The 27,998-nt window shown below is 55.8% G+C and overlaps 11 protein-coding genes across 11 annotated transcripts; 4 read left to right on the plus strand and 7 right to left on the minus strand.

Moving 5' to 3' along the window:
- Positions 1–232: 232 nt before the first annotated feature.
- COL26b_006152 (putative NRPS-like protein biosynthetic cluster) lies at positions 233–3,538 on the minus strand (the record flags this gene model as incomplete). The annotated part of the gene is made up of 3 exons (XM_053178976.1): positions 233–688; positions 744–3,200; positions 3,263–3,538. The coding sequence occupies 3 exons, from the start codon at positions 3,536–3,538 to the stop codon at positions 233–235; spliced, it is 3,189 nt and encodes a 1,062-aa protein (XP_053037102.1).
- Positions 3,539–4,405: 867 nt separating this feature from the next.
- COL26b_006153 (uncharacterized protein) lies at positions 4,406–6,301 on the plus strand (the record flags this gene model as incomplete). Its single annotated transcript, XM_053178977.1, has 4 exons — positions 4,406–4,508; positions 4,572–5,336; positions 5,389–5,634; positions 5,691–6,301. 4 exons carry the CDS (start codon positions 4,406–4,408, stop codon positions 6,299–6,301), a joined length of 1,725 nt encoding a protein of 574 aa, XP_053037103.1.
- Positions 6,302–6,543: 242 nt separating this feature from the next.
- COL26b_006154 (uncharacterized protein) lies at positions 6,544–11,597 on the minus strand (the record flags this gene model as incomplete). Its single annotated transcript, XM_053178978.1, has 8 exons — positions 6,544–6,603; positions 6,661–7,086; positions 7,136–7,547; positions 7,599–8,030; positions 8,146–9,395; positions 10,467–11,026; positions 11,095–11,220; positions 11,243–11,597. 8 exons carry the CDS (start codon positions 11,595–11,597, stop codon positions 6,544–6,546), a joined length of 3,621 nt encoding a protein of 1,206 aa, XP_053037104.1.
- A 332-nt stretch (positions 11,598–11,929) lies between these two features.
- On the minus strand, positions 11,930–13,754 carry COL26b_006155 (uncharacterized protein; the record flags this gene model as incomplete). Its single annotated transcript, XM_053178979.1, has 3 exons — positions 11,930–12,564; positions 12,618–13,062; positions 13,476–13,754. The coding sequence occupies 3 exons, from the start codon at positions 13,752–13,754 to the stop codon at positions 11,930–11,932; spliced, it is 1,359 nt and encodes a 452-aa protein (XP_053037105.1).
- Positions 13,755–14,187: 433 nt separating this feature from the next.
- COL26b_006156 (uncharacterized protein) lies at positions 14,188–15,268 on the minus strand (the record flags this gene model as incomplete). The annotated part of the gene is made up of 3 exons (XM_053178980.1): positions 14,188–14,623; positions 14,674–14,766; positions 14,814–15,268. The coding sequence occupies 3 exons, from the start codon at positions 15,266–15,268 to the stop codon at positions 14,188–14,190; spliced, it is 984 nt and encodes a 327-aa protein (XP_053037106.1).
- Positions 15,269–15,925: 657 nt separating this feature from the next.
- On the plus strand, positions 15,926–17,308 carry COL26b_006157 (uncharacterized protein; the record flags this gene model as incomplete). The annotated part of the gene is made up of 7 exons (XM_053178981.1): positions 15,926–15,994; positions 16,052–16,198; positions 16,252–16,356; positions 16,444–16,728; positions 16,817–16,872; positions 16,928–17,073; positions 17,130–17,308. 7 exons carry the CDS (start codon positions 15,926–15,928, stop codon positions 17,306–17,308), a joined length of 987 nt encoding a protein of 328 aa, XP_053037107.1.
- Positions 17,309–17,879: 571 nt separating this feature from the next.
- Positions 17,880–19,183, plus strand: COL26b_006158 (uncharacterized protein; the record flags this gene model as incomplete). Its single annotated transcript, XM_053178982.1, has 4 exons — positions 17,880–18,055; positions 18,108–18,217; positions 18,268–18,379; positions 18,436–19,183. 4 exons carry the CDS (start codon positions 17,880–17,882, stop codon positions 19,181–19,183), a joined length of 1,146 nt encoding a protein of 381 aa, XP_053037108.1.
- A 122-nt stretch (positions 19,184–19,305) lies between these two features.
- On the minus strand, positions 19,306–20,325 carry COL26b_006159 (uncharacterized protein; the record flags this gene model as incomplete). The annotated part of the gene is made up of 4 exons (XM_053178983.1): positions 19,306–19,412; positions 19,578–20,010; positions 20,062–20,119; positions 20,180–20,325. 4 exons carry the CDS (start codon positions 20,323–20,325, stop codon positions 19,306–19,308), a joined length of 744 nt encoding a protein of 247 aa, XP_053037109.1.
- Positions 20,326–20,497: 172 nt separating this feature from the next.
- Positions 20,498–22,026, minus strand: COL26b_006160 (uncharacterized protein; the record flags this gene model as incomplete). Its single annotated transcript, XM_053178984.1, has 5 exons — positions 20,498–20,676; positions 20,742–21,619; positions 21,674–21,738; positions 21,793–21,910; positions 21,962–22,026. The coding sequence occupies 5 exons, from the start codon at positions 22,024–22,026 to the stop codon at positions 20,498–20,500; spliced, it is 1,305 nt and encodes a 434-aa protein (XP_053037110.1).
- Positions 22,027–22,672: 646 nt separating this feature from the next.
- Positions 22,673–25,122, minus strand: COL26b_006161 (uncharacterized protein; the record flags this gene model as incomplete). The annotated part of the gene is made up of 5 exons (XM_053178985.1): positions 22,673–23,581; positions 23,637–24,154; positions 24,220–24,702; positions 24,758–24,867; positions 24,929–25,122. The coding sequence occupies 5 exons, from the start codon at positions 25,120–25,122 to the stop codon at positions 22,673–22,675; spliced, it is 2,214 nt and encodes a 737-aa protein (XP_053037111.1).
- A 1,060-nt stretch (positions 25,123–26,182) lies between these two features.
- COL26b_006162 (uncharacterized protein) lies at positions 26,183–27,914 on the plus strand (the record flags this gene model as incomplete). The annotated part of the gene is made up of 3 exons (XM_053178986.1): positions 26,183–26,185; positions 26,317–27,796; positions 27,895–27,914. 3 exons carry the CDS (start codon positions 26,183–26,185, stop codon positions 27,912–27,914), a joined length of 1,503 nt encoding a protein of 500 aa, XP_053037112.1.
- Positions 27,915–27,998: the final 84 nt, after the last annotated feature.

Below are 27,998 nucleotides of genomic sequence, written 5' to 3' on the forward strand. Positions count from 1 at the left end.
TGACACTGAATCTCAACTATTGTACTTCACAAGAGGTTTCGGACCGAGATGTGACTTAATGTGGGCGATTTCGCTTTTCCGAGCTCCAGACAATCAAGGCCGACAGACACGGACGTAAAGGACCAATTTGTTCATCATATTGACATCAACCTGTAAACATTACTTAAACCCCCATAATAGATCCTGCCAAACGCCACTAATGAAGTCCCAGGATATCTAAGAAACAAGCCATCTACCACTGCGTCTCCATCCACCTAACCATCTTCTCAACAAGCCCGCTCCCCACAACATCCCATCCCTCTCCAACAGCAGGACTCCTCTCTCCCGTCCGCTGCGTCTCAAATACCAATCCCTCACGACCAGGCCTGTCATTGTCGTACTTCTCCTCAAAGAAGCGCAGCAGCTTGTACGTCGGGTTCCTCTCTGGGTCGGGGTCCGAGTCGCGCAGGCGGCGCACCCACTCGCGCTGCGAGACGATCTGGAACTCGAGCCTGGCGGCGCGGAGGGCGCGTAGGAAGTCGAAGGTCCAGTGGAAGAGCGTTGGGTTCTGGACCTGGTAGACGAGGCTGAGGTCCGCGTCATCAGGGGAGGCGGGGGGCGCGCCGCAGGACGAGCAGCGCGTTCCGGTTAGGTTGGCGAGTTGGAGGACTGCGAGCGCCATTTTGTCGGCGGGCATCCATGAAGGGGTCTGTGAATATTGTTAGTATGGAGGTCCTTTCTGTGACTGTAATGTTATAACTTACCTCGTCAAGAGCAGGCAGCGCCTTAATCACCTTGGCGCTGCGGATCATCAAGGGAATCGCCTCCGTCTGGTTCCACACACCACCCTCCGAGTCACCCACGATCTGTCCCAAGCGCAGCACGCGCGCCGTCATCCCCGTCTTGGTCGCCGCCGCCTTGACGACGTGCTCCGTCACAACCTTGGACCGCGCATAGCCCATGTTCTGCGCGTGCTCGAGGTTCTCCACGTACGTCTCCTTCACGCGCGCCGGAATAGGTGTCCCCGCGGCCGCCGAGATGGACGAGCAGAAGTAGAACCGCGCAGGGTTGACCGTCTCTGTGCCGAGGCAGAAGTTGAGCAAGTTATGCACGCCGCGGATGTGTTGCGCCTCGAAGCTCGCGACGCCGAGGTTGAAGTTGACGGCCCAGGCGGAGTGGATGACGGTTGTGAGCGTTTTGCGCAGCTCGGCGGCCGCCTCGGGGGTGAGACCGAGGTGGGCTTGGCCAAGGTTCGTCGGGAGGTACTTCACCTTGGCCTTCTCGGCGTCGGAGAGGACGAGGCCCTTGGGGATGAGGGAAGCGAGCACGCGGGACTCGGCTTCGGACGGGGAGGCCGCGCGGGCGAGGCAGTAGACTGTCTTGACGTAGGGCTGGCGCACGACCTGGGCGAGGAGGTGCGCGCCGAGGGAGCCGGTGGCGCCGGTCAGGACGACGGTCTCGCCGTCCGGAGTGATGCTGCCGGGTTTGCGCTCGCTGAAGTCGGAGTACTTTGCGATGAGCTTCCTCATCACCTCGATCTCGTCCTCCGCCTCGGTGGCCTCGCCGGTGCGGAGGGAGTGGACATGTTTGGCGAGGGTGACGACGTTGGGGAACTCGAAGACGACATTCTGCCCGAGGGTCTTGCCGCCGAGGTTGACGCCGCGCTGGATGTGGCCCCGGGCGGTGCTGGCCTGGAGGCTGTCGACACCGGCCTCGAAGAAGTCGGTATCCTTCTGCAGGGTCTCGAAGCCGAGCTTGCTGCGGAAGAGGTCGAGGAGGTGGTCCTCCAGCTGGGGCAGGTCGAGAGTCACGAGCTCGCCGCCGGCGACGTCGTCCGTGGGGGCCTCGAAGCGGCGGTAGACGTCCTCGATGAGGTCGGCGAACTGCTTGTAGAAGGCGGCGCGGATGACGGTGCCCTTGTCGGTGCGGGGGTATTCCGTGCCGATGTCGACGACCTCAATCATCTCCGGGGAGACGCGGCCGAACGCTTCGGCGCGCGCGTTGGCCTGCTCGATGACCGGGCTGAGGGTCTTGAGGATCTCCTCCTTGGACAGGTCCTTGGCGTTCTCGCTGGGGATAATGATCAGGCCGGGGATGGACTTGCCGACGCCGAAGACGACGACCTCCTGGACGAGCTCGTGCTCGCGGATGTGGTTCTCGTAGGGGATGGGGAGGACCTTCTCACCGTTGACGAGGGTAACGCGGTCATCGAGGCGGCCGAGGTAGCGCCAGGCGTCGGGGATGGTAGGATGCGGGACGAAGGTATCGCGAGTGCGGTATGAGTTGGGCGCTGGGTCGTCCGAGTTGGACATGACCTTTGACGGGAGGCCGTCGAGAACGACGCACTCGTAGACGTCACCTGCAATGGGGATCATGCGCAGCCAGGGCTTAGCCGAGGCGAGGGGGCGCATGTAGTTCCAGTACTTGTCTCCCGGCTCGCGGAACGAGGTCATGAGCTGGCCCATCTCGGTGGCGCCGTAGTGTCCGACGAGATACACACCCTCCTTGACGAGGCGGTCACCCAGGTCATCGGGACAACTGCTGCCGCCATATAGCACCAGCTTAAGCTTCTTCAGCGCCTCAATGCCGCCCTCAGTCTCTGCGAGCAGTTTCAAAGCGTACGGCACGCAGTGCAAACTTCCGGGCTCCGTAGCGGCCATGGCCTTTACTAGCGTGGTCCCTGAGAGTGGCAGGCTGGCGTTGTAGATGGCGATCCTGTGTCCAGCAACGATGGCGCGGAAGAGCGTTGAGATGCCATGGTTGTGGAACAGCGGCAGCGTCAGGAACGCGCGGTAGGGGATGCCGCTCGAGTAGTTGGAGACACAGGCGGCATGCGTCTGAAAGATGGGCTTGGGCAGCCCCGTTGACCCGGACGAGTGCACGATGAAGGAGATGCGCTGGGAGGCGTTGGGGTGCGAGAAGATGGGGAAGCGCTCGCCCGAGGGCGTGGGCAGATCGTAGTCAACCCTGTCGAGGATGCTGAAAGATGAGATGGGGTATTGCTCGCTGATTTCGGAGGCTATGCTGCTGTAGCGGTCCGAGATGACGATGCGGTTGCAGTTTGTCTTCTTAAGGAGGTTGACGTAGGCCTCGGGGGAGAGACGCGTTGAGAGGTAGAGCACGGCGAAGCCCATTCTTGACAGGGCAAACATGGTGACTACATAGTTGATGTCTGAGTTGGCAAGAAGCGCGATAACCTCTGCTTGGGCTGAGTTTGGGTTCTAATCATGGTGAGTATGAAAGACGCTGGGGATGGTCTCGATGAGACAATGTAGATGCATACCTCTGGGAGAAGCCCAGCTTGGGCATACTTGCGCGCGGCTTCATCGGCAAACCGATCAAGGTCCTTGGCGGTGTAGTTGACATAATCATCTCTTCCACGAGCCGTTGCCGGGTATGCCAGAACATCGACATCTGGTGCCTCTTCTACTCTTCTCAAGAGCAGGTCTGTGACGGTCCTGGGCTGCTCGACGGGCTTGACAGTCTCGACGATCTCGACCGTTGGCTTCTCAGAAGTGAGGAGTGACCTCGCCACCACGCCTTCCCTGTGAATCGCCATGGCTGACAAGCTGGGCTATGAGAATGAGGGAGGTAAATGAAAGGATGAGTGAGAATGAGCTCAATCGGGAATCATACAAGTGGACGAACTTGAGAGAGAGAACGAGCCGGTATTAAAGTCTTCAACATCGAGTTGCCAAAGTACTCATCCAATTCATCCGCGGCGCAACAGTGACTTGAAGATGGTATTGGAGAACAGACCCAGAGCCCAGAAGCAAGCCTCTAATATCCTTTCACCATCTTCTGCACATCCAGGCAGCCCCCATGTCCTTTCCCATGTTCGTCTGGTTCTAGCAAACACGCACTTCCGTCCCTCCTGTTCGCGGTGCTTTGCAGCTAGACAGCCACCTAGCCCAAACACCCTCGCCCCCGGTGGCAATGGAAAATTACCGTCCGCGCCTGCGCTGTGCCTATGCTGCTCATAGCAATCTCTCAAAGGGGTCACGGGTGCGTGCCGAGACAACCGACGGAAAAGCACACCGGGCCCTGGGCGACACGGAAAAGCACCACACCGGCTACCGGCCGAGACGCACGGGCCAGTTCCGGAGAGCCCGCCTTACACCCTTCCCGTCGTCCCGTTGCCCTCCTCCGAGTCGATCGGATCGGAACCTGGGAGTATTTCCGGCTGATGTCTGGGTCTCTGTGGAGGAATCCGCCGAGTTGTCAGAACGAGCGGGGAGATGTGCGGGGGGAGTCGGACGATGTTGCTGCTGGAGGGGCACAGTTGCGGGGTTTCGCCAGTTGAAGGAGAGGGGTATTATTGTTTATTATGAGAAGGCTTCTGGTCAACGCGCGCGGAGGGACGGGCATGAAAGATTGTTATATCGCTTTTTGTTGAGGAATTAATCAATCATTCTGTGAAGAAAAGATGTCTCAGCACTTTTATGACGAAGCAGAGAACCTCGTTCTCGACGCCCTCGAGAGCTTGGTGCTGCAACACTCAGGCCTGACCTTTGACAAGTCTAAGAAGAGTACGTTACTCTCATCTCATGAAATCATCTTGAGTTTTCACTAACAATTATCCCCCTAAAAAGCCGTTTGGCTCACCAACAATGACCCCCAAAAGGTCTCCATCCTCTCAGGAGGCGGAGCCGGCCACGAACCCGCACACGCCGGTTTCGTCGGCAACGGCATGCTCACCGCCGCCGTCTCGGGCTCCATCTTCGCCTCGCCCAGTGTCGCGCAGATCCTCTCCGGAATCTCCCGCGTAGCATCCCCGGCCGGCGTTCTGCTCATCATCAAGAACTACACCGGCGACGTCTTCCACTTCCACCTGGCCGCCGAGAAAGCGAAGGCCTGTCTCGGCGTGCCCGTCGAGGTGCTCATCGTCGGCGACGACGTGTCCGTCGGCCGCAAGAAGAGCGGCAAGGTCGGACGGCGCGGGCTCGCGGGGACGGTGCTGGTGCACAAGATCCTCGGCGCGTACAAGGAGACGGGCGCGTCGTTGGCAGATGTCTTGAAACTGGGCAAGACGGTTACTGAGAATTTGGTGACGGTTGGTGCGTCGCTGGAGCATGTGCATATCCCTGGCCGCGAGGCCGCGGCGCCGTCGGCAGGGGATCAGGTTGAGCTTGGCATGGGTATTCACAACGAGCCCGGGTGCCAGGTCCTCAAGCCTAGGCCGGAACTGCCGAAGCTGATTGACCAGATGTTGACGCAGCTTCTGGATCCGAAGGACTCCGACAGAGCGTATGTTGACTTCTCCCACGCAAAGGATGTTGTGGCGTTGGTAAACAACCTGGGTGGTGTTTCGCCGCTTGAGTTCAGCGGAATAACTGCCAAGGTCGTCAATGCTCTCGGTAAGAGTTGGCCCCCGTGATGATGACAAGGGCGATTGCTGATTGTTCAAAGGCGCCAAGGGACTTAAGCTGGCTCGTGTCATTTCGGGAACGTACATGACGAGTCTCAACGGCCCCGGCTTCAGCATCACCCTGCTCAAGGCCACCCCTGACATCCTGAAGTACATCGATGCCAGCACCGACGCAATCGGCTGGGCATACTCCCCGCGCAATGAGACGGCCAGCGACCCCAAGCAGCGGATCAGCGAGAGCGCGGATGCCGGCCACGAAGCAGACGGCGCGAAGAGCGGAGTTGAGTGTATGTTGAACTACCCACCTTCGCTCCTCATTCCCCAACTGACAATCTTGGTATAGTGAACGTCGACGTCTTCAAGAAGGTCGTCGCCGAAGCAAGCAAGCGCATCGAACAAGCCGAGCCCCAGATCACCGACCATGACACCAAAGTCGGCGACGGCGACTGCGGCGTCACCCTCCTACGCGGCGCCAAGGCCGTTTCCAAGTATGCGTCATCCACCGCCCTCACTTCCGACGCCGTCCGCACGGCCATCGACTTGACGAATGTGATCGAGGACAACATGGACGGCACCTCGGGCGCCATCTACAGCATCTTCTTCGCGGCGCTGTCGTCGGAGCTGCGGAAGGCGAGCGCGGGCGTGCTCGACACGAAGGCGTGGACGAAGGTGGCTGTCGGTGCGCTGGGGACACTGCAGCAGGCGACGCCCGCTAGGCAGGGAGATCGCACGCTGTTGGATGCGTTGGAGCCGTTTGTGAAGACGCTGGAGAAGACCGGTAGTGTGAGCGAGGCTGTGAAGGAGGCAAGGAAGGGGGTGGAGGCTACGAAGGGGTTGGCGGCGAGTTTGGGCAGGGCGGTGTATGTCGAGGAGTCTGCGTGGGGAAAGGTTCCGGATCCTGGTGCTGAGGGTGTGTTGGCCATCTTGGAGGGACTTGAAGCGGCGACGTCTTAGCTGGGGTCACGATGATGTTGAATATGTTGGCGGAGCCAGAGTTGTAAATATTTGAAGGTACAAGCTAATGTGTTTGATGATGATTGTAACACGTCTTGATTGATAAGACTGGGTCTTTCCAAGGATCATACATCCAGCAAATATCGATTGCGCCTGGGCAAGACCATGTCTCGCCTGATATCAAAGTACATATTTCGCCATCTATGCAATAACCAGATCTTCTCCGACGACAAGAGTGGTATTCAGAATCTTAGTGAGTCGTCATTTAGCAATGCTTCCAAGCCCCCAAAGCCAGACGTGACCTGCGCAGGAAAGTTTAGTCACAGGTTCGCAGACACATCCATCGAGCAACAACTTACCATGGAATCGAATTGACCCCAGCTGGTCATGTCAGCTAGAGAGCTACTCGGGCTGGCATCGAACCCCACGAAGTCCTCGGTGTGAGCAACGTCCGAGAAGTTGATTCCTGCTAGGTGATCAGGCTGTTGGTTGTGGACATCTTCTGCCGCACGAGCTGCCAAAGACCCGCCACCATTTTGGTTATTATGGACTGGAGGGCTGTGGAGGCGTTCCGTCTGTCTCAGAGCTTCCGTCCGGAGCTCCTCGAGCACAAGGCAGTACCGCGCGGCCAGCTGAGACTCGTTGTCCGCGAGCGTGGCGAGCTGTGTCTGGCAGCGCGTCGCGGCGGCGAAGTAGGACTGCCACGTCTCTGCGGGCGCCGTCCGCTGCTGTATTGTGTAGACATAGAGAACGACGACGGCGGAGAAGGCGAAGTAAGAAGTGAACTAGATGAGTGTTAGCAGGAGTCAACAAGAAGACTTAGGGATGGCTGACCCAAAATGCACGGAACAGCTGGCCTGCCTGGATCAGGTCGTTCACTGTATCTACAACATGCATGGCCGCGTCTAAGCACGCTTGGACGCTGTCGCCGGCTTGGTCCTTATGCGGCACACTGCGACGACGGCTCTTGCCGTTCCGTTGTAACCTCGCAAAGTTGCTGAGGAGGAACGGTCGGTGGGTAAGTATCATAGCGTGCCAGTAGGCTAGATTCAGGACGTTTCTCTGTCGTTGAAATATTGGTATGAGAAGGGCCATGTTGATGCCGTCGTCGAGAAACTGCGACAGCTCGGCTCGCCATTGCTTCAGGTTCTGCGAGTACTTTGCCGCCAAGGCGCAGCGGTTGGAAAATGAGGAGGGGCGGATGGAGTACAGATCTCGTAAGATCATGCTCACTATTCGTGAGAGCCTGCCATCGAGTCAGTGTCTGATGCAGCACAGCGGGACGGTCCGCACTTACTTGACGTGAGCCACGGGCGCCAGCATGAGCGACTGCCCGCGTCCCATGCGGGGCGTGATGTGGTCCGCATGCAGATCGCCGTCTTCCGAGCACGACGGGAGTTCCTGGTCGATGTCTTCGTCGTGGAACGTCCTCGGCCGGCCCAGCGCGGCGCTGAGGTAGTTGTCGAGACTGTACGCGCACCAGAACGTGCGCCGACGACACTCGAGTTCGATGTAGTTGTAAGCCCCCGCCGGGTCGGCGTGGCGGTTCCTGTTGAGGCCGATGGCGAGAGCCAGGTGCCCGACGGTGCCGAAGAGACTCCAGCAGTGGTTGATGCGGGACTGTGATAGTAGCCAGAAGCACTGGCATAAGCGAGCCTGTACGCTGGCTAGGCGGACGGCACCGCGCTCTTTGGAGAGCTGGTGATCTGCAGCCAAGAAATATCGAGCGCTGGGTCGGGTGTGTTAGATAAGGGGTTTTGGTTTATGACAAACATGCGTGACGGGTGCGACGACGGATATGATGTGTTCCCTAAAGATAGGGTAAAAGCAAACATGAAACTTACCTGACATCCGCGTTTTCACGGGTCTGAGTGGTGACCATGTACTCCTGGGCCTGCGCAAACACCATAAATAGAACGGCCCTCCTCGCAGGAGCGTCCTCCTGGCTCTTCATGGCGCCGTTGGTGGCATAGAACTCTTCGAGCCAGCCTTCAACGGTGGGGCGATGGAGGAAACGGTGCGTTGGCACGGCGAAGTCAAAATATCTCTTGAGCAGCGTTGTCGCCTCATCCTTGGACAGCAGGACGCAGAAGGCGCCGCTGGGGTCAAAGTCAGGCAGAGGGGCATCGCCAAAAGTGAAAATTGAGGAAGCTTGTGAGAAGGAGACGGCCTGGTGTAACCTCTTCTGAACCCTCAGTAAGAAAGACACACCGGATGAGGGGCCAACATAGTGGCCCTGGAGGTCTGTCTGGGTAGGTTCAGGAGACGCCCGCGAGGGAGGCTCGGCAGTCCCCGGGCCGACGCTGCCAATGACAAGATTCGATCCGTTCATGATACTTTCCTCTTGTTGATGATCGTGCTCATGGTCAACATCAGGCTCTCCGACGTCGACGACGATGGATGCCATCAGGGCATCCTCGCCAGCCGCAGACGAGCCGGAGACGGCACCACCAGCACCAGCGGAATTGCTGCTGTTCGAGCTGTTTCCATGCGTTCCCGCAGGTGGCGGTACGGAGACGTCGAGACCGTCGAGGTCCATTCGGGCGACATCTTCCCGAGTTGCCACGGGCGGCTGGCGCCCGCGTGCATAAGACGCGTTGTACGTGCAGTAGGACTCGGTGCGGATGCACAACTCGCACGGCTGGATTCCCGTGCAGCGGATCTTGCGCTTCTTGCACCTGTCGCAGGCCCGGGTGACGCGGACGCGTTCCTTGTCGCGGTGGCGCCGACGTCTGCCGCTGTCTGGCAGAGGCGTTGTGTTGGACGGGTGTGTCAGGGGTGGAGAAGCCAGTTGCTGGTTATTCCCGTTCGTGTTGTTAGTGGTATTGCCGTTGATGCTTGATCCGTTGATGGTTCCGTTGCCGTTGATGGAGCTGGTGCTGTGGTGTCGTTGGCCGTGGCCGTGGCCGTGGTAATCCAGGACATGCTGGTGATTGTGAGAGTGGGAATGGCGGCGGTTCCCGCCATTCATGGTGCTGCTGCTGCTTGCGGCAACGTTGATGCTGCTGGCATTGCCGATGTTGCCAGTGCTCCCGATGCCGATGCCGACACCGGAGCCTTCGTCAGAGTCCAGGTCCATTGCCGGAACCTCAGCCTAGCTCTGCTCTTCTCCGTCGAGGCCCAGAGGGCGGAGGAGGCGGGCAGACGGACGGACGGCGGAGCGCGGATGCGGGTGCGGTTGTGCAGTGCCCGGTTCAGCCCCCAGCAACGCAAATTAACAGCGAGCAATTTGGCGCGGCGGCGGCGGCGGCAGACTCCCCTGATCCTGCTGCTGCTGGAGACACGGAAACATGGCCCTCGAGCGCACGCAGACTCAGAGTGGGAAATGGGTGGAAGGGGGAAAGAGAGGGACCCAGGGCGGGAACGTGGAGGAACGGAAATGTCACCTCATTCTTAATCCTTTTGGGAATGGGGAGACAATGCGGGGTACCCGGCCGCCCCCATTTCTTAGTCTCCCCCGGTTGGGGCGGGCATCCTTGCGGGACATGGCAGATGCCCCGGGCGCCCGAGTCGAATGATTATGTTTGGTGTTCAAAGAATGGTGGTATTGGCACGAAGAGCAGACTGGATTGGAGGGAGGGGCATATGCGAAGAGTCAAGGGTTTTGTCTGTGTCTGTACAGTGAAGTGTGTTGGGGACATGGGGAAGTAGAAGAACACGAGATCCCGGAGATGAGCTTGTGTTTGGGTGTAATAGGGCCACAGGGATGAAGGTCGCCCTCTTCAGCCTCAGAAACGTGGAAGCAAAGGAAGATTGTTCTAGAGCTGCTTCCGGCGAGTAAGTCATTTCAGAACAACCAGGGATCTGCAGACGCACGCACCAACATGAACCAAGTGAGTCTGGGGCAGGTAGCCTACGGGGTTATATATATCCAGACGCGCGAGGAGGTGGCGTGTTTAATCAGGATTTTGTCTGTTTCTGTTAGCGGTAGTTTGACGAGGTCATCAGTAAGAAGGCGTGTTAATTGCTGGGTTTGTTCTACTATCAAGATGCTCATCAAACTCTGAAATCATGACAACGTTTCTGATAATAGTAATAATCCCATTAAAAGATCGCCACTGCGTTGGGAGGACTAGCAACGCCTCCAGGCACCTAACGGTCGCGAGTTAATAACAAATTCATCTTCACCTCGTCTAATGAAACCAGTTAGGGTCATCAAACTCACCCTCAATGGCACGCTGCTCAAGAAGAATGTCCACCTCCCGAGCTCCTCGCACTTGACACTCAACGCCTCGAGATCAAACATCTCTCCAATCGGCAGTCCCCATCCGCCCAGCAGCCACTGATGCAGCAAACCTCCGCTCTGCATCTCCTCCTCCCACGCCTCGCCCTTCCACACACCCCCAACGGCAGTATGAGGCCCCGCGATGGGCGCCCTCTCGAAGCTCGGCGCGTCGCCCGCCACGGCCGCAAACCCAGTCTCCCAGATCCACCGCAGCACGTCCTTGGTCGGCTCGACGCCGAGAAAGTCGGGGCTCGCACGCGCGGCGACGGCCTTCTGCGCGGCATCGTCTTTGGCGTTGTAGCCCGCCGTGAAACCCGAGCGGATGAGCAGGATGTCGCCGGACTGGAAGGTGACGTTCTGCTCGGCGGCGACTTGCTTCAGGTGCTCGAGGGTGATGTCGCTGCTCGTGAAGGCGTCGAGCGGGAGTGCGTGCCGGGCGCAAAAGCTTGCGTAGTCGAGCAGGACGCCCCGGCCGACGATGCCACCCTTCTCGACCCAGGCTTTTTTGTTTATTAGTTAATGAAACAAATGCAGCGCGGCGCAGAGACCGCAGCGCGACACGACTCACCATCGATGCCGATCTTTTCGGGATTTTCCAGGTCGTCTTGAGTCGTGTTGTTGTAGTACCGCTTGGCTTTCTGGTACCCTTCGTCTGAAGCGTTAGCTGCTTGATCCTTGTTCATGTCCTGCTGCCCTGAAGCATCATCGCTAAATACCGTAGTGCCTGAACCCGTCCCACTGGCTGCTGCACTGCGTGTTGAAGTGCAAGATGTCGTCGTTGACCGTCCTCTTCTCCCCGTTGGGATGCGTCCGGTTGACAAGTTTCGATTCAAACGGCGCCCGATCGAAGCTCGGCTGTGAAGGGTTGGTCAGCGACCAGTCCAGCGACACGCGGTCACCGGTCCGGATCTCTGATGCTGCTGCAGCGGCGACGATGGCTGGGGTCAGAAGGTTCAGCGCCCCTAAGCGATCGTCTTTGCCATAGAGACCCCACGCGTTTCCTGGAGGACCATTGGGGTCCAGGGGCAGAGACGAGAAGGGCGGTCGGGGTGGTAGATCAGAAGAAGACATGATTTGGACAGGTGATGTTCTCAAAGTGAAGGTTAACTGTTGGAAATGAGAATAAACATGAGGTGGACACTGAATATGTGCAAGTCAAGACGCCGAAAATCGCTATCGGGGAGAAATGCGCCGGCGTCGGGGAGCCGGCGTCCACTGCTACGCCCGACTTAAAACCGCTGAGGAGCGGATTTGTTTCCTGTCAAGGGCGGACCGGGCCATCAAGTTGTTCAGTTTCCTGGAAATGAAACTCAAATTGAGTTGATTTTAATTCAGACTACATTCTGTTCCCCATTTTCATTGCCAGAATTTTAGATCTTTGATCTGTCCAGATTAATGTTGGCTTAATAGATGTACCTAAAGTTCATGTTCTCCTGATCCGTCAAGTCCCCAAACGCAGTTGCATCCAAGTCCACTTCGGCAACTTCACCCTGCGCCCGATCGCGCCGCTCATTCTCCCACTTTAACAGGAAGCGCAGTGCAATGACGATGACAACTTCAAGCAGATGTGCAACAATCATGCTCCAGATGCCAAGCTCATACTTGGGCGTCTGATCGGACTTGTAAAAGAAGGGACCGGCAATGTTCCCGACGCAGTAGCCAAGGAAGAGGCATGCCGACGTGACAACCTTTTTGGTGTGTCCCGCAATGTTTGCCGTTTGGAGTGAGAGGAGCAGCACGAATGAAGCGTTGATGGACCCGGTCAACTGGAAAATCACAATAAGCTTTTTACCGCGGGAAACTCCACTGGACTGGATGCTGAAGTGATAAGAACTCACGTAGTAGCAGATAAGTCTCCCGACTTGCTGGTCGTCGGGCACGAATCGTAGTCCAAATGCACCCACGACATTGGGCAGCAAGAACACGACCAGCATGAAGCATCGATTGTTGGGAGGAAGTCTGTTGTTGATGAACACGCAGACTAGGATGGCAATGAAAATGAGGACGCCGTAGGGGACCTGGAGAACGGCTGTGATGACTGTGACAATTTAGCTTCAACACAGAATGACATCCAAGGTGACGGATACGCACGCGTAGAAAAGTTGAACCCCTTGATAATCAACGTCCCAAAGTTCGACGTGCCCCCGTTCACGATGGCCTGGAGCAGCGCAATCATGAAGAAGAAGTACAGCTTGAAGTCGGTGAAGGCCTCCCTGACCTGGTACAGCTTCAACGTCTTGTTCTCGACGCCGGTCTGGTTCTCCCTCAGCCGCTCAATCACGATCTTCTTCTCGCGCTGCGAGAGTGCCTTGCTCGTGATGGGGTTATCCGGGAGGAAGACGGCGATGACAATGCCCCAGGCGCAGCAGAGGGCGCCGACGATGATGAACTCGTACTTCCATGATGCCAGAGCACCCTTGATGCTGCCGATGCCGTAGCCGAGTAGGCCCCCGAGGGCGATACCGATGCCGTTGGCAGTGTACCACAGGCCAATTTTGATGGGTTGTTCGCGCCGGGTGTACCACATACTTTCATCCTGTTATTCGAATTCCTCTAGGTCAGTGATGTGGAGAGGGAGAACAGCACCTGGTGATGATCATGAAAGCAGGGTCAGCGCAGGCCTCCGCTGCACCGCTTATTGCTCTAAGCACAGCCAACACTGTGAAGTTGGGCGCAACAGCCTGAAGCATGAGAAAGGTGCCCCATGCAAAGATGTTGATACCCAGATACTTCGCGATGGGAAACCTCTGTAGCAAGAGGTTTGTCGGAAGAGCCCATACGAGGAAGCCAAAGTAAAATACCGAGGATAGCCAACTGTACTCTGCACCCTTTAACCCAAGGTCTTTCTGGATGCCAAAAATGGCTGCGTAAGACAGGGTAGTCTTGTCAATCTTTTTGCGCATATCAGATTTAGCCCAGGTCTTTGAATCTCTTGGCGGATAGACTTACGTAGAAGAAGGCGTAGCAGACTGAAATGTAAGGGAGAATCATCCAATCAACTTTGCGGACGAGCATCCGGTCCTCTTCGGGGTTGATAGGGTCGTGGATCCCGTCCACGTTGTCGAAGAGTGCCAAGGCAACATCGCCTCCACTCTTGGAAAGCTTGTACTTTTGGAGGTCTGCCTCCTCTATGTTCTCTAGCTGGGATGCCGAGGGCTTTGATTCGCTAATCCCATCGGTATTGGCTGTAGTTTGTTGCTCTGGGCCAGGGCTTTCGTGTGGGTTCATGGTAGAAGGCATCTCTTGGGTTATGATTTAACAAAAAATAACTGATAGAAGAGCTAGCATCACTGGTTCAACAGAGGTTGAAACGTTTCAAGGAAGAGAAGAGCTGCATTTTTAAACAGTTGATGATAATAAGCTACGCAGTCTACACTCGCACATTTTAGAGCATCTTCCCCCAGGGACCATGGATAACACGGCAAGAACACTCCGGGGAAAGCACGGGGAAGCTTCCAGCTACCCCAAACGCTTCCGGATAGCTTGCCGGATGGACGCATATTGCAGTTGCTTTGGTCCACATAGCGTCGCACTATCTCAAGACACGCAAAGGTGATCAGAGTGCTTTTCCGTTGCACGTTTCCAAGAGAGGTCCACATTGTTCATCATATCCAATCATGTATTCATAACCATCCCGCTATCTAGCTTTTACACGGGAGATCTACAGGGACTTCTCAATCTTGTCGATATCCGACAACAGCAGCGCATCCAGCGACTTCCACGTCGCCTCCGCGAGACGTCCCTTGAGCGGCAAACGGCCTCCCTCAAGCGCGCCGAAGCCGGCCTTCTGAATGATACCCTCACGGATGCCGATGATGCCGGTCTTGCCGATGAAGTCCTCCGCGCGGGACACGGCGTACTGCAGGCGCTGGACCTCCTCGAGGGTGCTCTGCTCGACGGGGCGCTTCTCGGAGAGCGCGAACAGGCGCGAGACGGTCTTGGGGTAGAAGGCCGCGAGGCCGTCGATGACGCCCGCGGCGCCGAAGAGCACGATGGGCGCGAGCTGCTGCCCGAAGCCGCTGTAGACACGGAACTTGGAGTGGTCGATGCGCGGGTCGGAGGAGACTTGGAGGTGGAGGGAGACGTTACCGTGGGACCTGGGCTTGTTAGCTTTGGGAAGTGAGCGTGAGGCGGTTGTGAGTCTTACATCTTGCAGCCCACGATCTTAGGGTGCTGGGCGAGGTCCTTGTACGTATCGGGCTCGACGAGGACGTTGTTTGTGACGCCGGGGTAGTTGTACCTATTCCAGTCAGCTCATGCTTCGCTTTCAATGATTGGTGCACTTACACAAGGATGGGCAGCGGGCTCTTGTCCGCAATCAAGTTGTACCACTCCTTGATGTTCTCCTGGTTCGCCGCCGTGCCAAAGTATCCCGGCACCAGGACCAGACCCCATTGCGCGCCGGCCTTGGCGTAGTCCTCCAGCCACTCGAGCGTCTCGTCGACGCCGTTCGTCAGGACACCGGCCATGATGGGGTAGTCGGGGAACCCGGCCTCCTCAAGGCCCTTCTTGACGCCGGCGACGAGCTCGATGCGCTCGGCCTTGTTCAGGTGGATGGCCTCGCCGGTCGAGCCGAGGAGGACCAGGCCGCGGATGCCATTCTTTGCGAGGTAGACGCTGTGCTTGACCTGCGTCTCGACGTCGACCTTGGGCTGGAGGGAGCCTGACGATGCGGAGGCGGGGTGGAAGAAGGTCGGGACAGGGACGAAAACGCCCGTGGGGGGTACTCTGACGTCGGCCATTGTGATGGATGAATTAACTCGGAAAGGAACAGGAATTGAGACGGAAGAATATGAGATGACGGGTATCACTTTTTTTGCTTTGCAGAGAATCTTTCCAACAAGAACGTTCAGTTTTGTTGACAGCAACCACCCCTCAATTGTACCACTCACGATGGGCAAGCAAACGTGTCAGAGCACCCCCGGTCTCGGTCCTCTCGGCAATTCCGCGAAGAGCCAGCCTGCGCTCCGGGTCCACCAGGATGGCGTTTCTCGGGGTATGATGACGCGGGGGTGGAGACGCATGGCGTGAAGCAACATGGGGGGTAAACTCGCGCGGGGAACAGTCCGATTCGCCGCGCCGCGTCGGACGCCATCGGCTACATGAGCGGCAGCGTTGCTCAGAAGCGCCGGAAAAGAGGTTTACCTAATGCTCTTCTCCGTAACACGGATGGGCGGCGCCCCGAAGATGCGGAAACATTGCAGGAGAGGGACAACTGACGACAGCCTCAAACTGAGAATATAAGATGAGCCTGTGAAATTTTATTCATGGGGGCTTTTTGGAGTGTGACATATGACACCTTGAGTGCGGATAACGACCAGCATCATCCGATTTTCATTTCCTCAGACGCACTTCCGTAAACGGCACATTTTTGAGATACCCTGAATCACTCCGCAATAATGGGTTTGCCTTCATCTTTCAAGCTTCTGTCGGGACACGAGATCCCCGCAGTTGGTCTGGGTACTTGGGTAAGAGGCCGCTATGCAGTCGAGATGGGGGCAATTTCTGATGGCTTTGATGTGTAGCAATCCAAGCCCAATGAGGTCAAGAATGCTGTTGAGCATGCTCTGAAGAATGGCTACCGCCACATTGACGCGGCCGCGGTCTACGACAACGAGAAGGAGGTCGGTGCCGGTCTCAAGGCCTCCGGCGTGCCTAGGAAAGACATCTTCGTAAGCTACTCGTTCGCAAAGCTTATCGCACTCTCGACTTCTGACCCCTGCAGATCACCAGCAAGCTCTGGAACACGCACCACAAGGCGGAGGACGTCGAGACCGCGCTAGACATTACCCTCGCCGACCTGCAGACCGACTACGTCGACCTCTACTTGGTGAGACCCCTCCATCCCTCCTTCTTCTCCTCACCCCACCCTACCCTTCTTCAACGGCCCGCCTAACGCAGCTATGTCGTGCATTAGATTCACTGGCCCGTGTCCTTCAGGAAGGAGAACGACACCAACCGCTTCCCGCTGCACCCCGTGACGGAGGCCGTGGACGTCATTGACGTCCCCGTGTCCGAGACGTGGAAGGCGATGGAGGACCTCGTCAAGAAGGGCAAGATCAGGAGCATTGGTGTCTCCAACTTCACCCGCGAGAAGATTGAAGAGTTGTGGAAGACGGCCGAGATCAAGCCAGCGGTGAACCAGATCGAGGCGCACCCGTACCTGCAGCAGCCCGACCTCTTGGCCTGGTCCAAGGAGAACGTGAGTAGTACCTACCTATTCCCTGCTGACTGAAGAATGTTCCGTGGTTGCATTTGTGCGGAGGTCGCTAATCTGGGGAAACATGCAGGGTATTGTTGTTACGGCGTACAGCCCCCTTGCCAACAACATTTACAACCTGCCTCGGTGAGTGGCACAATCCGAGCTGTGTGTGTGCGGCTCGCAGACTAACAGTAAGCAGCGCCGTTGATGACTCCACAATCATTGAGATTGCAAAGTCTCTAGGAAAGGAGCCCGCTCAGGTTCTCGTCAGCTGGGCTGTCCAGAGGGGAACCGTCGTGCTCCCCAAGTCCGTCACTCCCTCAAGAATTGAGAAGAACTTGGAAGGTACAGTCTACTTGCTGACGATGCAGTTGTAGGAAGAAGTCACTGACATGTAACAGTGTTCGAGCTCCCCAAGGACGTCTTTGAGAAGATCAACTCCCTCGACAGGAAGCACCGCTACAACTTCCCCGCGCGTCTGGGCCAGGACATCTTTGGTGAGTCCGACCCGGAGACGCTCAAGAAAGCGGTGGAGACGTGGGTGGCACAGCAGAAGAAGATTAGAGCCGGTCAGGCATAGAAACATACTTTGCGTGTACGTTGTCGTTGTCGTAATAGAGCGGGAAACACCCCTAGATCGAATTGATGGAAACTCATGAAACCACCAATGAGAAGCCCCAGACCTCGGTGAACGTTTTCCGTGTCCCTTTTCCTCACCGAACGGAAAAGCGCACACCGAAACCCCGCAGAGACCCGTTCCTCAGCTGGATCACATTCGGGTGATGGTGCACCGAACCCCGCACTGCCCATGGAGCAGCTCCCCACTTGCCGTTTGCGGCCGGGTAATGGCCGCGGGCATTGCCGATGGAGATGCTGCTGCGGAGTCGGACGGCAGTGTGAGCACAGGCGGCTCGGCGAGGTTCCGGACTATGTTCCGATGGGGGCGCATTTTGCTCCGTCAACTCCGTCACATCTCCGCTTTGGCAGGGTAATAATAGTTCACGATTGCCTCAAGAGTGTGTTGTTCCAGCAAGCACACCATTGACTCGGCATCCCCATCTCAAAAAGCTCCATTGCTCTCTTTGTAATTCTTTGCAAGGGCAACCCCTCTTTCCATACGTCATATTACCTAACCCCCACACGAGTTCATCATGGGCAAGATTGCAAAGATGGAGTACTTCCGGGTGCCGCCTAGGTGGCTGTTCGTGAAGATCACGGACGAGGCGGGTAATGTTGGCTGGGGCGAGGCGTCGCTGGAGGGTCACACCCAGGCTGTTGAGGGATGTCTCGATGCTTGGTTCGAGAGGTATTCGGGCATGGAGGCTGAGTATGTTCATTGTATTCGTGGTCAAGAGGTTGTTAATACTTACATGGCACAGCGACATCGAACACATCTGGCAAATGTCATGGAGGACAACCTTCTACCGCGGAGGCCCTGTCTTCATGAGTGCGTTGGCGGGTATCGATATTGCGCTATGGGACTTGAAGGGTAAGTTCGTCGGCCACAGTTAATGAAACTCATTACTGACAGTTATGTAGCGAGAAAGTTGGGTCTGCCTATCTGGCAGTTGCTCGGAGGAAAGGTCAGAGACAAGCTCAAGGTGTACGCCTGGATCGGTGGTGACAGGCCGAATGACGTCGGAGCTCAAGCGTAAGAAGCATGCGAATAATCTGCAACATGAGAATTGATGCTGATATCTTACACAGACAAGCACGAAAGGATCAAGGCTTCAAGTGCGTCAAGATGAACGGCACCGAAGACCTCGGCTGGCTCGACTCCCCCAATGCCCTCGACGCCGCCGTCGAGCGCGTCAAGGCCGTGAAGGCCCTCGGCATGGACGCCGGTGTTGACTTCCACGGTCGTGTACACAAGCCCATGGCGAAGCAGCTCGCGAAGGCGCTGGAGCCGCACCGCCCCCTCTTTATCGAGGAGCCCCTTCTCTCAGAGCACTTGGGCGGCATCAAGGAGATCAGCGGCTTGACGTCTATCCCCATCGCCCTCGGCGAGCGTCTTCACAGTCGATGGGACGTGAAGCCGTTCTTGGAGGCGGGCTGTGTTGATATCCTGCAGCCTGACATCTCTCACGTCGGTGGCATTTCTGAGATGCGTCGTATCGCAGCGATGGCTGAGGCGTATGATGTTGCGTTGGCGCCTCATTGCCCACTTGGCCCCATCGCTTTGGCTGCCAACGCGCAGGTTGATTTCACGTCGCCCAATTTTGTGATTCAGGAGATGAGCTTGGGTATTCACTACAACAGCACTGGGCAGGATTTGACAAGCTACACAAAGAACCCAGAGGTCTGGAAGGTCACGGATGGATACATAGACCTTCTCACTGGACCGGGACTGGGTATTGAGATCGACGAGGATCAGGTTCGTCAGTTGTCGAAAGATGCCAAGGCGTGGGTGAGCCCCGGATTCATCGGGCCTGGTGGTGAGATTAGAGAGTGGTAGATGTTCGTCATACCTCACCAAACTGGAACAGAAAATAGCACATATGTAATACATCATGTCAAAATCACTTGCCAAATTGAGGCGATTTCTGAATTATGCTAGCTGTATTTTGGTTCATCGCCTCAAGGTGCCTTCTGAAGCCCTTCATGCTTCACAATCCACCCGCCGTCTTTGGGGAAGCCGGGCGCATCGCCTTCGGAACCCTGCCATCCAGCAACCATATATGCGACTGCAGTGTTTGTTAGTACTCCTCGGTAATTTCATCAGGGACTTCGTGGCATGGGTCTTACCAGCATACAGAAATCCAGCATTGCCCGGCATAAAGGGCGGAGGTGTGCCGCCTACTAGCAGTTAGCAATGAATGATCGGATTATCCATAAAAGGTTACACGTACCATCTCCTCCGCGGACAGCGAACCCAGCATCGTCAAAAGTCCAATAGCTGTACGCCGTCAAGTGATAAATAGCACGTTCCGGGTTGCCGATCCGTGCAGAGTTAATCGCCAACACAGGCCGTCCCCATCCTCGAATCTTCTGGTCTGTCCACACTTCCCATACCTTATCTGCCGTTCTCAGAGCCACGTCGGGATCCACAGCAGGCGTGTCCGGCAGCACGCCTTCCATCATGATGAGGCTGCGTGGGTCGCCGTTGAGAGCGGGATCATCCCACCAAGAGCTGTTGAGGCCTTCGTAGACGGCGTAGAGCCCGTCGATCTGAGGCGGAGGGGCAAGCTTCTCTGCGACAGTGGTCCATTTATCCGGAACATTTTGGCCGAGTCTTTTCTTCCATTCTCGAGCTGTGTCGAGACCGTATCTCCAGTATGCGATCTACAAGCAGGTGAGCTTCGGCATTCAGACGAGTGGATCACGCGGATATACCTCGTAGGCCAAATTGAGAGTCTCTGCGGGAGGAGTGTTTTCTGTCACGCCGTACGAGCTATAGAATATGTTGTCAGTCCCAAATGTGAACATCTTGCATTCTGAGTATCAAACTTACGGTGGTCCCAGGTCGTAGTGACCTGATGTCTCGTTCAACCATGCGTATGACGCCATGTAGTCAGCGGCAGCCGTGACCACCTCGTCCCATCGCTTCAGTGTTTCATCCGTTGGCGAGGACTGGTATGCTAACTCTGCCAAATACATAGTATGGGGCTTTCGATGTCAGCGTTGATATCTTTCTGACGATATTCTGGTCACTCACTTGCTGCCAAAGTAGCAAGCCATTAATCCCACCTGGCGAGCTAACGCCAGTCTCGAGCTCCGTCATCTTCGGCCACCTAGGAGCCCCGTTGTGAGTTTGAAGATCATATAATTGTCAACTGCTCATGGAGGCAACTGACCTGGCTCCCTCCCATCCCATGGCTTTAGCCCTCGCAAAAGAAGAGGGCAAAAGCGTCTCATAGAGCTGTGGAAAGATGTTGTCGAAGTACTTCTTACGACCCCAGGTCACCCAATGCGCATTGTGCCACACGACCATTTCCATATGAAACTTTCCTGTATTTTGTCAATGGTGCACTCAATCATTATGGATCCAGGAGCACTCTGTTATTCCAACTTACCATACCACCCATTATTCATCAGCCCACTCTCCTGGGGTGACTGTCCTGAAGCTGCGCTGTTGACGCGGACGTGATACTGTGACAAGATGATGCGTCTTTGCAGCTCCGTAGCATTAGGGTTCGACGAAAGAGTGAGGTCAACAAAGCCGCCCTCACTCCAATACTCGTGCCAACCAATTACGTTTCGCTCCTCCACTGTCGAGGGTATGTCGGGATCTTGACGATCTGGCGAAAAGTGCGCAGTAAATAGAACGGAGCTCGCCGAGCCGTTAGACGCCAAGGTGTATCGATGAGCAGTGATCTTTTCAGAACCTTCTGGCTCGTCCCTCGACAAGTGGAGTGAGGAGTTAGAGGGCCAGCGCAGATTGACGTAGTAGCTGGTCTCTTGTAGCTCGTGGTAGATATGTGCCAAGTCAGGCCTTCCACAGCTGTTCACAATGCGAGTGGTGTGGTTCAGCGGGAAGTCGTAGACTCCGGCAAAAACCTCGTATTTGTACTTGGTTGAGTGAATTGGCGGGTAGGGGAAGTCAAGCTGGACTTTGAGGTCGCCTCCTGCCACAAGTTTTGAGTCGATCTGGAACGTCACGGCGTCGGTGTCGAAGTCGCCCTGTGTAATCACCTTGACTGCCTCGCCGTCGACTTTGAATGTAGACGTGATGGTTCCACTCCACAGCTCCAGCTCCTGCCTCGGATCGGTGATTTTCTCCGCTGAAAGAGTCGCCCCTTTATACTTCAGACCAATGCGTCCCAGGTTGATGCGGTTCGGGTTTCCGATGAGCCATTGAGATACTGCGGGAAGATTGGGATCGGGGATGTCGTATGAGACGTTTCGTCCGTGGGTTAGTCGGGGCACGCCGATATAGTCGCTTAGTTTCTCACTGCGGTCTCCCTCAGCATGTAATTGAAAGAAAGATGACTCGTTATCGGCCTACCCATTCGTTGGCAACGAGTCGTTATGCCATGCCCAGCTCGATAAAGTGTTGAAGGGCAGGAACGTCTATGGTCTATATTAGAGATTCCACATGACCGGGCGTCGGGATACAACGCTCACCTGCATGCCCGTGTTGTCGACATTGAAAGCAAAGTTACCATTGCCGACCTGCAATGGCGTAGTCTCATTGTCAATCAAGCCCGTTCGAACGACGTTGAATTGGGAGACTATTCGTTGTCTTTGGACTTGTTAGAAAAATTGGATCTATTACCCAGAATAAGAGACGTACCTGTCAATGCTCCCTAGAGCTAGAGCCGGCAGCAGGGCGACCCAGACTAACTTCGTGACTGTCATTGTGAACATACCAGAATCAGCAGCAAAGAGTCGGATCCGCTTCAAAGACACCTATTGAACTGACAGAATGCCCTTCTTTGCCAACGGTTTTGTAGCAATTCATCCGGAATAATTGCCCCTCCAAATTCCTCCACACGGATGATGATCCGGGAGAAACGGAACCCAACCCCTCCTGTTTCCCAACAGCTTGGTTCATGACGTCTATCGCGCCTTCAATTAGCCCGAGGCCATCCTGAAGGAACATAAACAGGAAGCTGCTGGCCTGTCTTGGGGTCACAAGAGGGGAGATCTGCGCGGGGTCACTGCAGAGGAAGACTAGGTTCCCCAACAATGGAACTCCGCCCCTGAAGCTTATTACATTTAGGCTATGCGGGGTAGCTTGCCGATCGCGACCCTCGCAAGCATGAAATATTCTTCTCAGACATACAGGGTTGATAAGTGGCATTCACTACCGTAGACTCTTCATTTCTCATGGCAAGACTTGAGGCGCAGTGCATAGCTGCTAAGAACATGACACTAATCGTTGTTGAAGAAGAGCACATGGTAGATCAATAAACGTCAATGGATAGATGCTCAATCCCATCGAATGCCACTTCAGCAAATATCCTTCTGGAGACTCTTACATGATTACTCTCTAAGCCGGATCTCAATGCTCGAATCCAACTCCTAGTGGCCCGTTCAAGTCTCTAAAGTCACCCCGAAGAACCTCAATACCATCTCTCTTCACCTCCTCTACAAGCTCCTTGATCTTGGGCACCATCCTCGTCGCCTTGAAACCAAAATAATCGTACGCTGCCTTGGACGGCAGACTCTTGCCAAACCGGCGCATCGAGAACGAAGCATCGGCGTACCTCTCCCAGCCATTTGCCGCATACGCCTCAATCACCACCGTCGGCTTGCCCGACCGCGGCTTCAAGACGGACTGCTTGTATTCCCGCGACTGCTGCTCAAACAGCCGTGGGCACGGGAATGACACCACACGCGCCTTGACCCCCTCCTTCTCCAACAGCTCCTTCGTCTCCATCGTGAAGCCCATTTCTGAGCCCACGCCGATGACGGTCACGTCAAAGTCGTCACTCTCGACGAAGACATACGCACCCTTGGCAACGCCGTCACGAGACGAGTGCTGGGGGTATTGCGTCAGGTTCTGACGCGACAGAGAAATAACGGTGGGCGTCTCGGTCGCGTTGATGGCCGTGATGAAGGCGCCGGCCACTTCTTCCGAGTCGCACGGGCGGATGTAGAGCGTGTTCGGCATGGCGCGGTATAATGCAGGCAGGGCGATGGGCTGATGCGTGGGACCGTCCTCGCCGGTGCCGATACTGTCGTGGGTCGCGATGTGGATTTGCTGGAGGCCTTGCAGGGCAGCCATGCGAACGGCCGGCGCGGCGTAGAGGTAGAACATGAAGAAGGAACTGGTGACGGGGAGGAATGTGCCTTTTCTGAAGGCGGCGAGGCCGTTGGAGATTGCGCACATGGCGTGTTCGCGGATACCGTAGTGGATGTAGCGCCCTGAGTAGTCGCCGTTCAAGTTGCATGCGGTACGAAGCTCGGGCTGAAGGCGGGTTAGAAGTGGTCCTTGATCACGGACACAGGGAGATTGGACTCACAGATTGGAAGTCAACCTTCTGGTTGTATGCAACATTACATGACGGGGTCAAGTCGGCGGTGCCAATCAGGAAGTTTCTCATTTTCTCTCCGAGTGGGTTGCCCACGATGCCCGCAGACTTTCGAGAAGACGTGGGCTCCGTCGGGAGCTGGTCGTGGCTCGGGATATACTTTGTCCAATCGTCGGGCATCTTTCCGTCCACGCGGAGCTTGAATTCGGCCGCGAGCTCGGGGTGCTCCTGGGAGTACTTCTGGATAGTTGAGGACCAGTCCGCGTCGTAGGTTTTGCCGCGCTCAACGGCGTCAGCAAAGAAGTCGTAGACGTCCTTCGGGATGTGGAAGTGTTCATCGGGGTTTAGGCCGAAGCTCTTCTTGATGTTGGCAACATCGTCAACACCGAGGGCGGCGCCATGTGTCTTTGCGTCACCAGCCTTGAGTGAGCCGAATCCGATCGTTGTGCGAACGTTGATGAAAGTCGGGCGGTCGCTGCTTCGCGCGGCAATTAGGGCGTTGGCAATGGCTGAAAAAAACCGAGTCAGTATAGAATCTCTGAAAGAAAGAAGCATTATCGAGGAAATGACCTACCGGCAACGTTGGAGTTTCCATCAAGCACCTCCAAAACGTTCCACCCAGTCGCCCTCATCTTGGCGTTGATGTCTTCCGTATTCGCCACATCCGCTGTTCCATCACACGTGATCGAGTTATTGTCGTAGATAATGCAGAGATTGTTGAGCTTCCAATGGCCTGCTAGTGACACCGCTTCAAGGCCAACGCCTTCTTGAAGACATGCGTCGCCGATCATACACCAGGTCATGTTGTTCACCACCTCAAATCCCGGCTTGTTGTATGTCGCCGCGAGGTTCTTCGTCGCCATCGCAAGACCGACCGCATTCGCTACGCCTTGGCCGAGAGGACCTGTTGTGACTTCGACGCCTTCATTCTCGATTTCGGGGTGGCCGGGGCAAATGGAGTCGGTCTTATCGGAGTGATATGATTTAAGCTGCTCGACGGTCATGCTCTTAACACCGATGAGGTGCATGAACAAATACTGCCAAAGACAAGCATGGCCTTGTTTGGAGTTAGCATTCAGACCTAGGGAATGAAATATCCAAGGGAGACTTACCATTTGAGAGAACGAATCTATCTCGGTTGAAGTACTCGCAGTTGCTTGGAGAATACTTCATGACATACTTGTAGAGGGCAATACCTATGGCTGCCATTCCCATGGCGGAGCTACACCGAAGGTTAGAGACGAGGTTGTGAGCTGACAGGATTCGAGAGCATTGTAACTTACCCAGGATGACCGCCATTGAACTGCTGACATTGATCAGCGATGAAGGCTCGGAACACCTTCAACACTCTGTCATGTTTGTCGGAGCTCTCGAATTGAAAATCGGTCACTGCAGGAACACCATGAACAGTCGTGACGTTCGGCTTTACGGGCAGATTCTGGGTGGCCTTCTCGTAGAGCTCAAGTGACGGCGCCATGTTGCTGGATGCTGGTGTTACTATGCTGTCCGGCGAGTGGTTCTTTGATGGTCTTCGAAGAGTTGTTGACACATAGTGAGGCTACATAGCTTTTTCTTATAACTTGTTGGCGCCCACGTCATGTTGCTTTGTCTGTGGTCGTCATGCCGCCTGAGGGCGAAACAAACTGCCCCGCGTCGTGCAGCTTGTGGTTTAACGTCCGATGCGACGCCAGATCATCGCCCATGGGGAAAAAGGCCTGGTGCGGGGATGCCCCTATCGCACCTCAGTCGCATTGAGGAGAAGACGAAAGTGGTTCTGTGTTGCTCGTCGATGAACTGAGATCTGGAAACCCCGAAGCGAAGAGCCACGAAGCGAAGCCAGTGCCTTTGTTATGGATGGCCTCGCGTCGAAGCCACAATTGTGGATCCTTTTCAAGCACTCGCAGTGGGAATGTATTGTACTCTACAGCTCACCCCAGGATGACCGAACCGACGCGCAATGCTACCACGTCTCTTCTCAATGTTTTTCCAAACATGTTTCATTCAATCAGGTACATAACCGTGAACAGGGAAAGGATCATTCGAAAATTATAGGCGGGGAAAGATGATCCATCGCTGTTGCTTGTCACCGATCAAGCAGAGACTACTAGCGTAGTATCCTCCCGCCGGTTAACACGCCATCTGAACTATGAATACAACATGTCGCCGCTCAATAGCACTAAACTTGTCGGCGCGTTTGCGGGGGCTGCGGGGAAAGAAGCAGGGGTTTGAGGCGCTGAAACCGCTCTCCACTGCACATTCCAGTTTACTTAAAGGCTGGAAATGCCTCGAGACGAAGTCGGGCACTCGACTGATTTTGGTGTTCTCCAGATCGCCAACGAGGCCCAGCGAACCTTACTCCGTCGAGAGCCTCTATTCTCTGCTAGGGCGACACTATCCTCGACGCGAGATCGGCCAATGGAGGCATCTGCAAGCAGCAGACGACGGTCAACGGCCTCTTCGGTTGCGACGCCTGGGCAAGAAAGTCGACCGCGACGAGTCCGGCCGTCTCGAGCACGAGGCCTACGAACATCCACAGGATGGTGAGTTCTTCTATTTGTGTCTTTTTGTGCTAAGTGGGGTCCTCCACTGCTAATTCATGCGTACTGGCTGCAGTTTGACATGTAGGAGGCGGCGTATCAAGTGTGACGAGGGAAAGCCGAAATGCGCTCAGTGTTCCAAGTCAGATCGTGACTGCCAATACGCCCAAGCTCCAACAGGCGAGAACGACTCAGAGACTCGTCAACGCGCGGACTCTACGGTTTCCAACGCCGATCAAAGTGCCGAGGCCGACAGCGTCGAGGATGCCGTGCCAACTACGGAACAAGCGGAGAGTGTTCTGGCTAGTTCGCCCACAGCAGCAGGCACAACAGGATCACCGGCCGCTCGTCCGGCCGACTTTACGGCACCTTTCGTGGCCTCCTTCAACCCGACCGTCTCTCTTGGAGTAGACAACAGTACTTTACAGCCTGCTGCAGTCTCCGATGCGGATATCGGCTTCTCGCCCCTGGCATTGAGCCAGACATCACTGCTCAACATATCCCCCTTCGAGTGGTACGATCTGCTGGCACAGGATGCTATCAACAATATCCAACGGCTCAACAGCCTACCTAATGGCGAGGTTAGATGGGTATTTGACGAGAGTACCCTGTCTCGGAGACAGACCCCCTTGCCAGAGTCACCAACTGAGCAGGACGACCAGCTGCCCATCTTTGGTCGAAGCGACGGCCACATTACTCCCCCCTGGAACACCTCCAGCAATATTGAGCTGTCCGAAGATGAACTGGTTCATTTCCGTTACTACGTCGATATCGTAGGACCTATCTTAGATCTCTTTGATCCTGAGCGGCATTTCTCCAATATGGTCCCCCATCTCGCAGTTCGCAACGCCGGACTTCTCAAATCCATTTTGGCTGTTGCTGCCAGACACATGTCCTTGGGACCCAGTCCCAAAGTCTCAAGGCCTGGCGGAGCATGCCATCCCTTACCAGATTCAGCTCTTCCTGCCAGCCCTGCACAAGAAGAAGCGGCCCGCTCGGCAACCCAGTACTACTATGAGACGCTTCAGTATCTGTCACACACTTTGCTATACCCATCTTATGCCAACTCACATGAGATACTGGCTACTGCCATAATGATCAGCACGTATGAGATGTTCGATTCCAATGGGCCCTCCAACAATGGGGATTGGGAACGCCACCTCCGCGGAGCGTTCTGGATTCAACGATCACAAGATAACAACGCCGAGTCCGCGGACAGTTTCAGGAGGGCAGTGTGGTGGGCATGGATCCGCCAGGATATTTGGGCAGCCTTCAGGTCTGGCCGTCGAACACTGACTATCTTCCAGCCCCAGAAGACATTACAGGAACTAAAACCAGATGATCTCGCCAGTAGGGTGTTGTTCATTGCTGCAAAATGCGTCGCATACGCCGCGTATGATGCAGCCTCTTCCATGCAAGACCTGCAACAACGAATCAACCTCGGAAACCGCCTCCTTCGGTCTCTGGAGGAATGGCGTGAGGCGCTACCAACTTCCTTTGCTCCTATCTCTGGAGGAGCGGTCTCGGATACAGTTTCTCGTGCGAGCCGCCCCAGCTCAGCTTCCCCGTCCGTACATCATGTCGGTCAAGCTCCGGGCCCCGCTGCAACTCAGAGTAAGGGGGTTTTCGACCCAATCTGGATTCATCCGCCCAGGAACGCCGGGGCGATGCAGATGTATCACTTTGCACGAGCCGTTGTTCTTCTCGCGCAGCCCTCTACGGGCGGACTTAACGCTTATAGGCGACGACAAAGGCTTCTCAACAAGAGTCTACATAGCGTCTGTGGCGTTGCAAAAGTTTGCAATGACAACGATCC

This window comes from Colletotrichum chrysophilum (genome assembly GCF_026319265.1).
Source record: "Colletotrichum chrysophilum strain AFK26 chromosome Unknown scaffold_44, whole genome shotgun sequence".
Taxonomy (NCBI): Eukaryota; Fungi; Ascomycota; class Sordariomycetes; order Glomerellales; family Glomerellaceae; genus Colletotrichum; species Colletotrichum chrysophilum.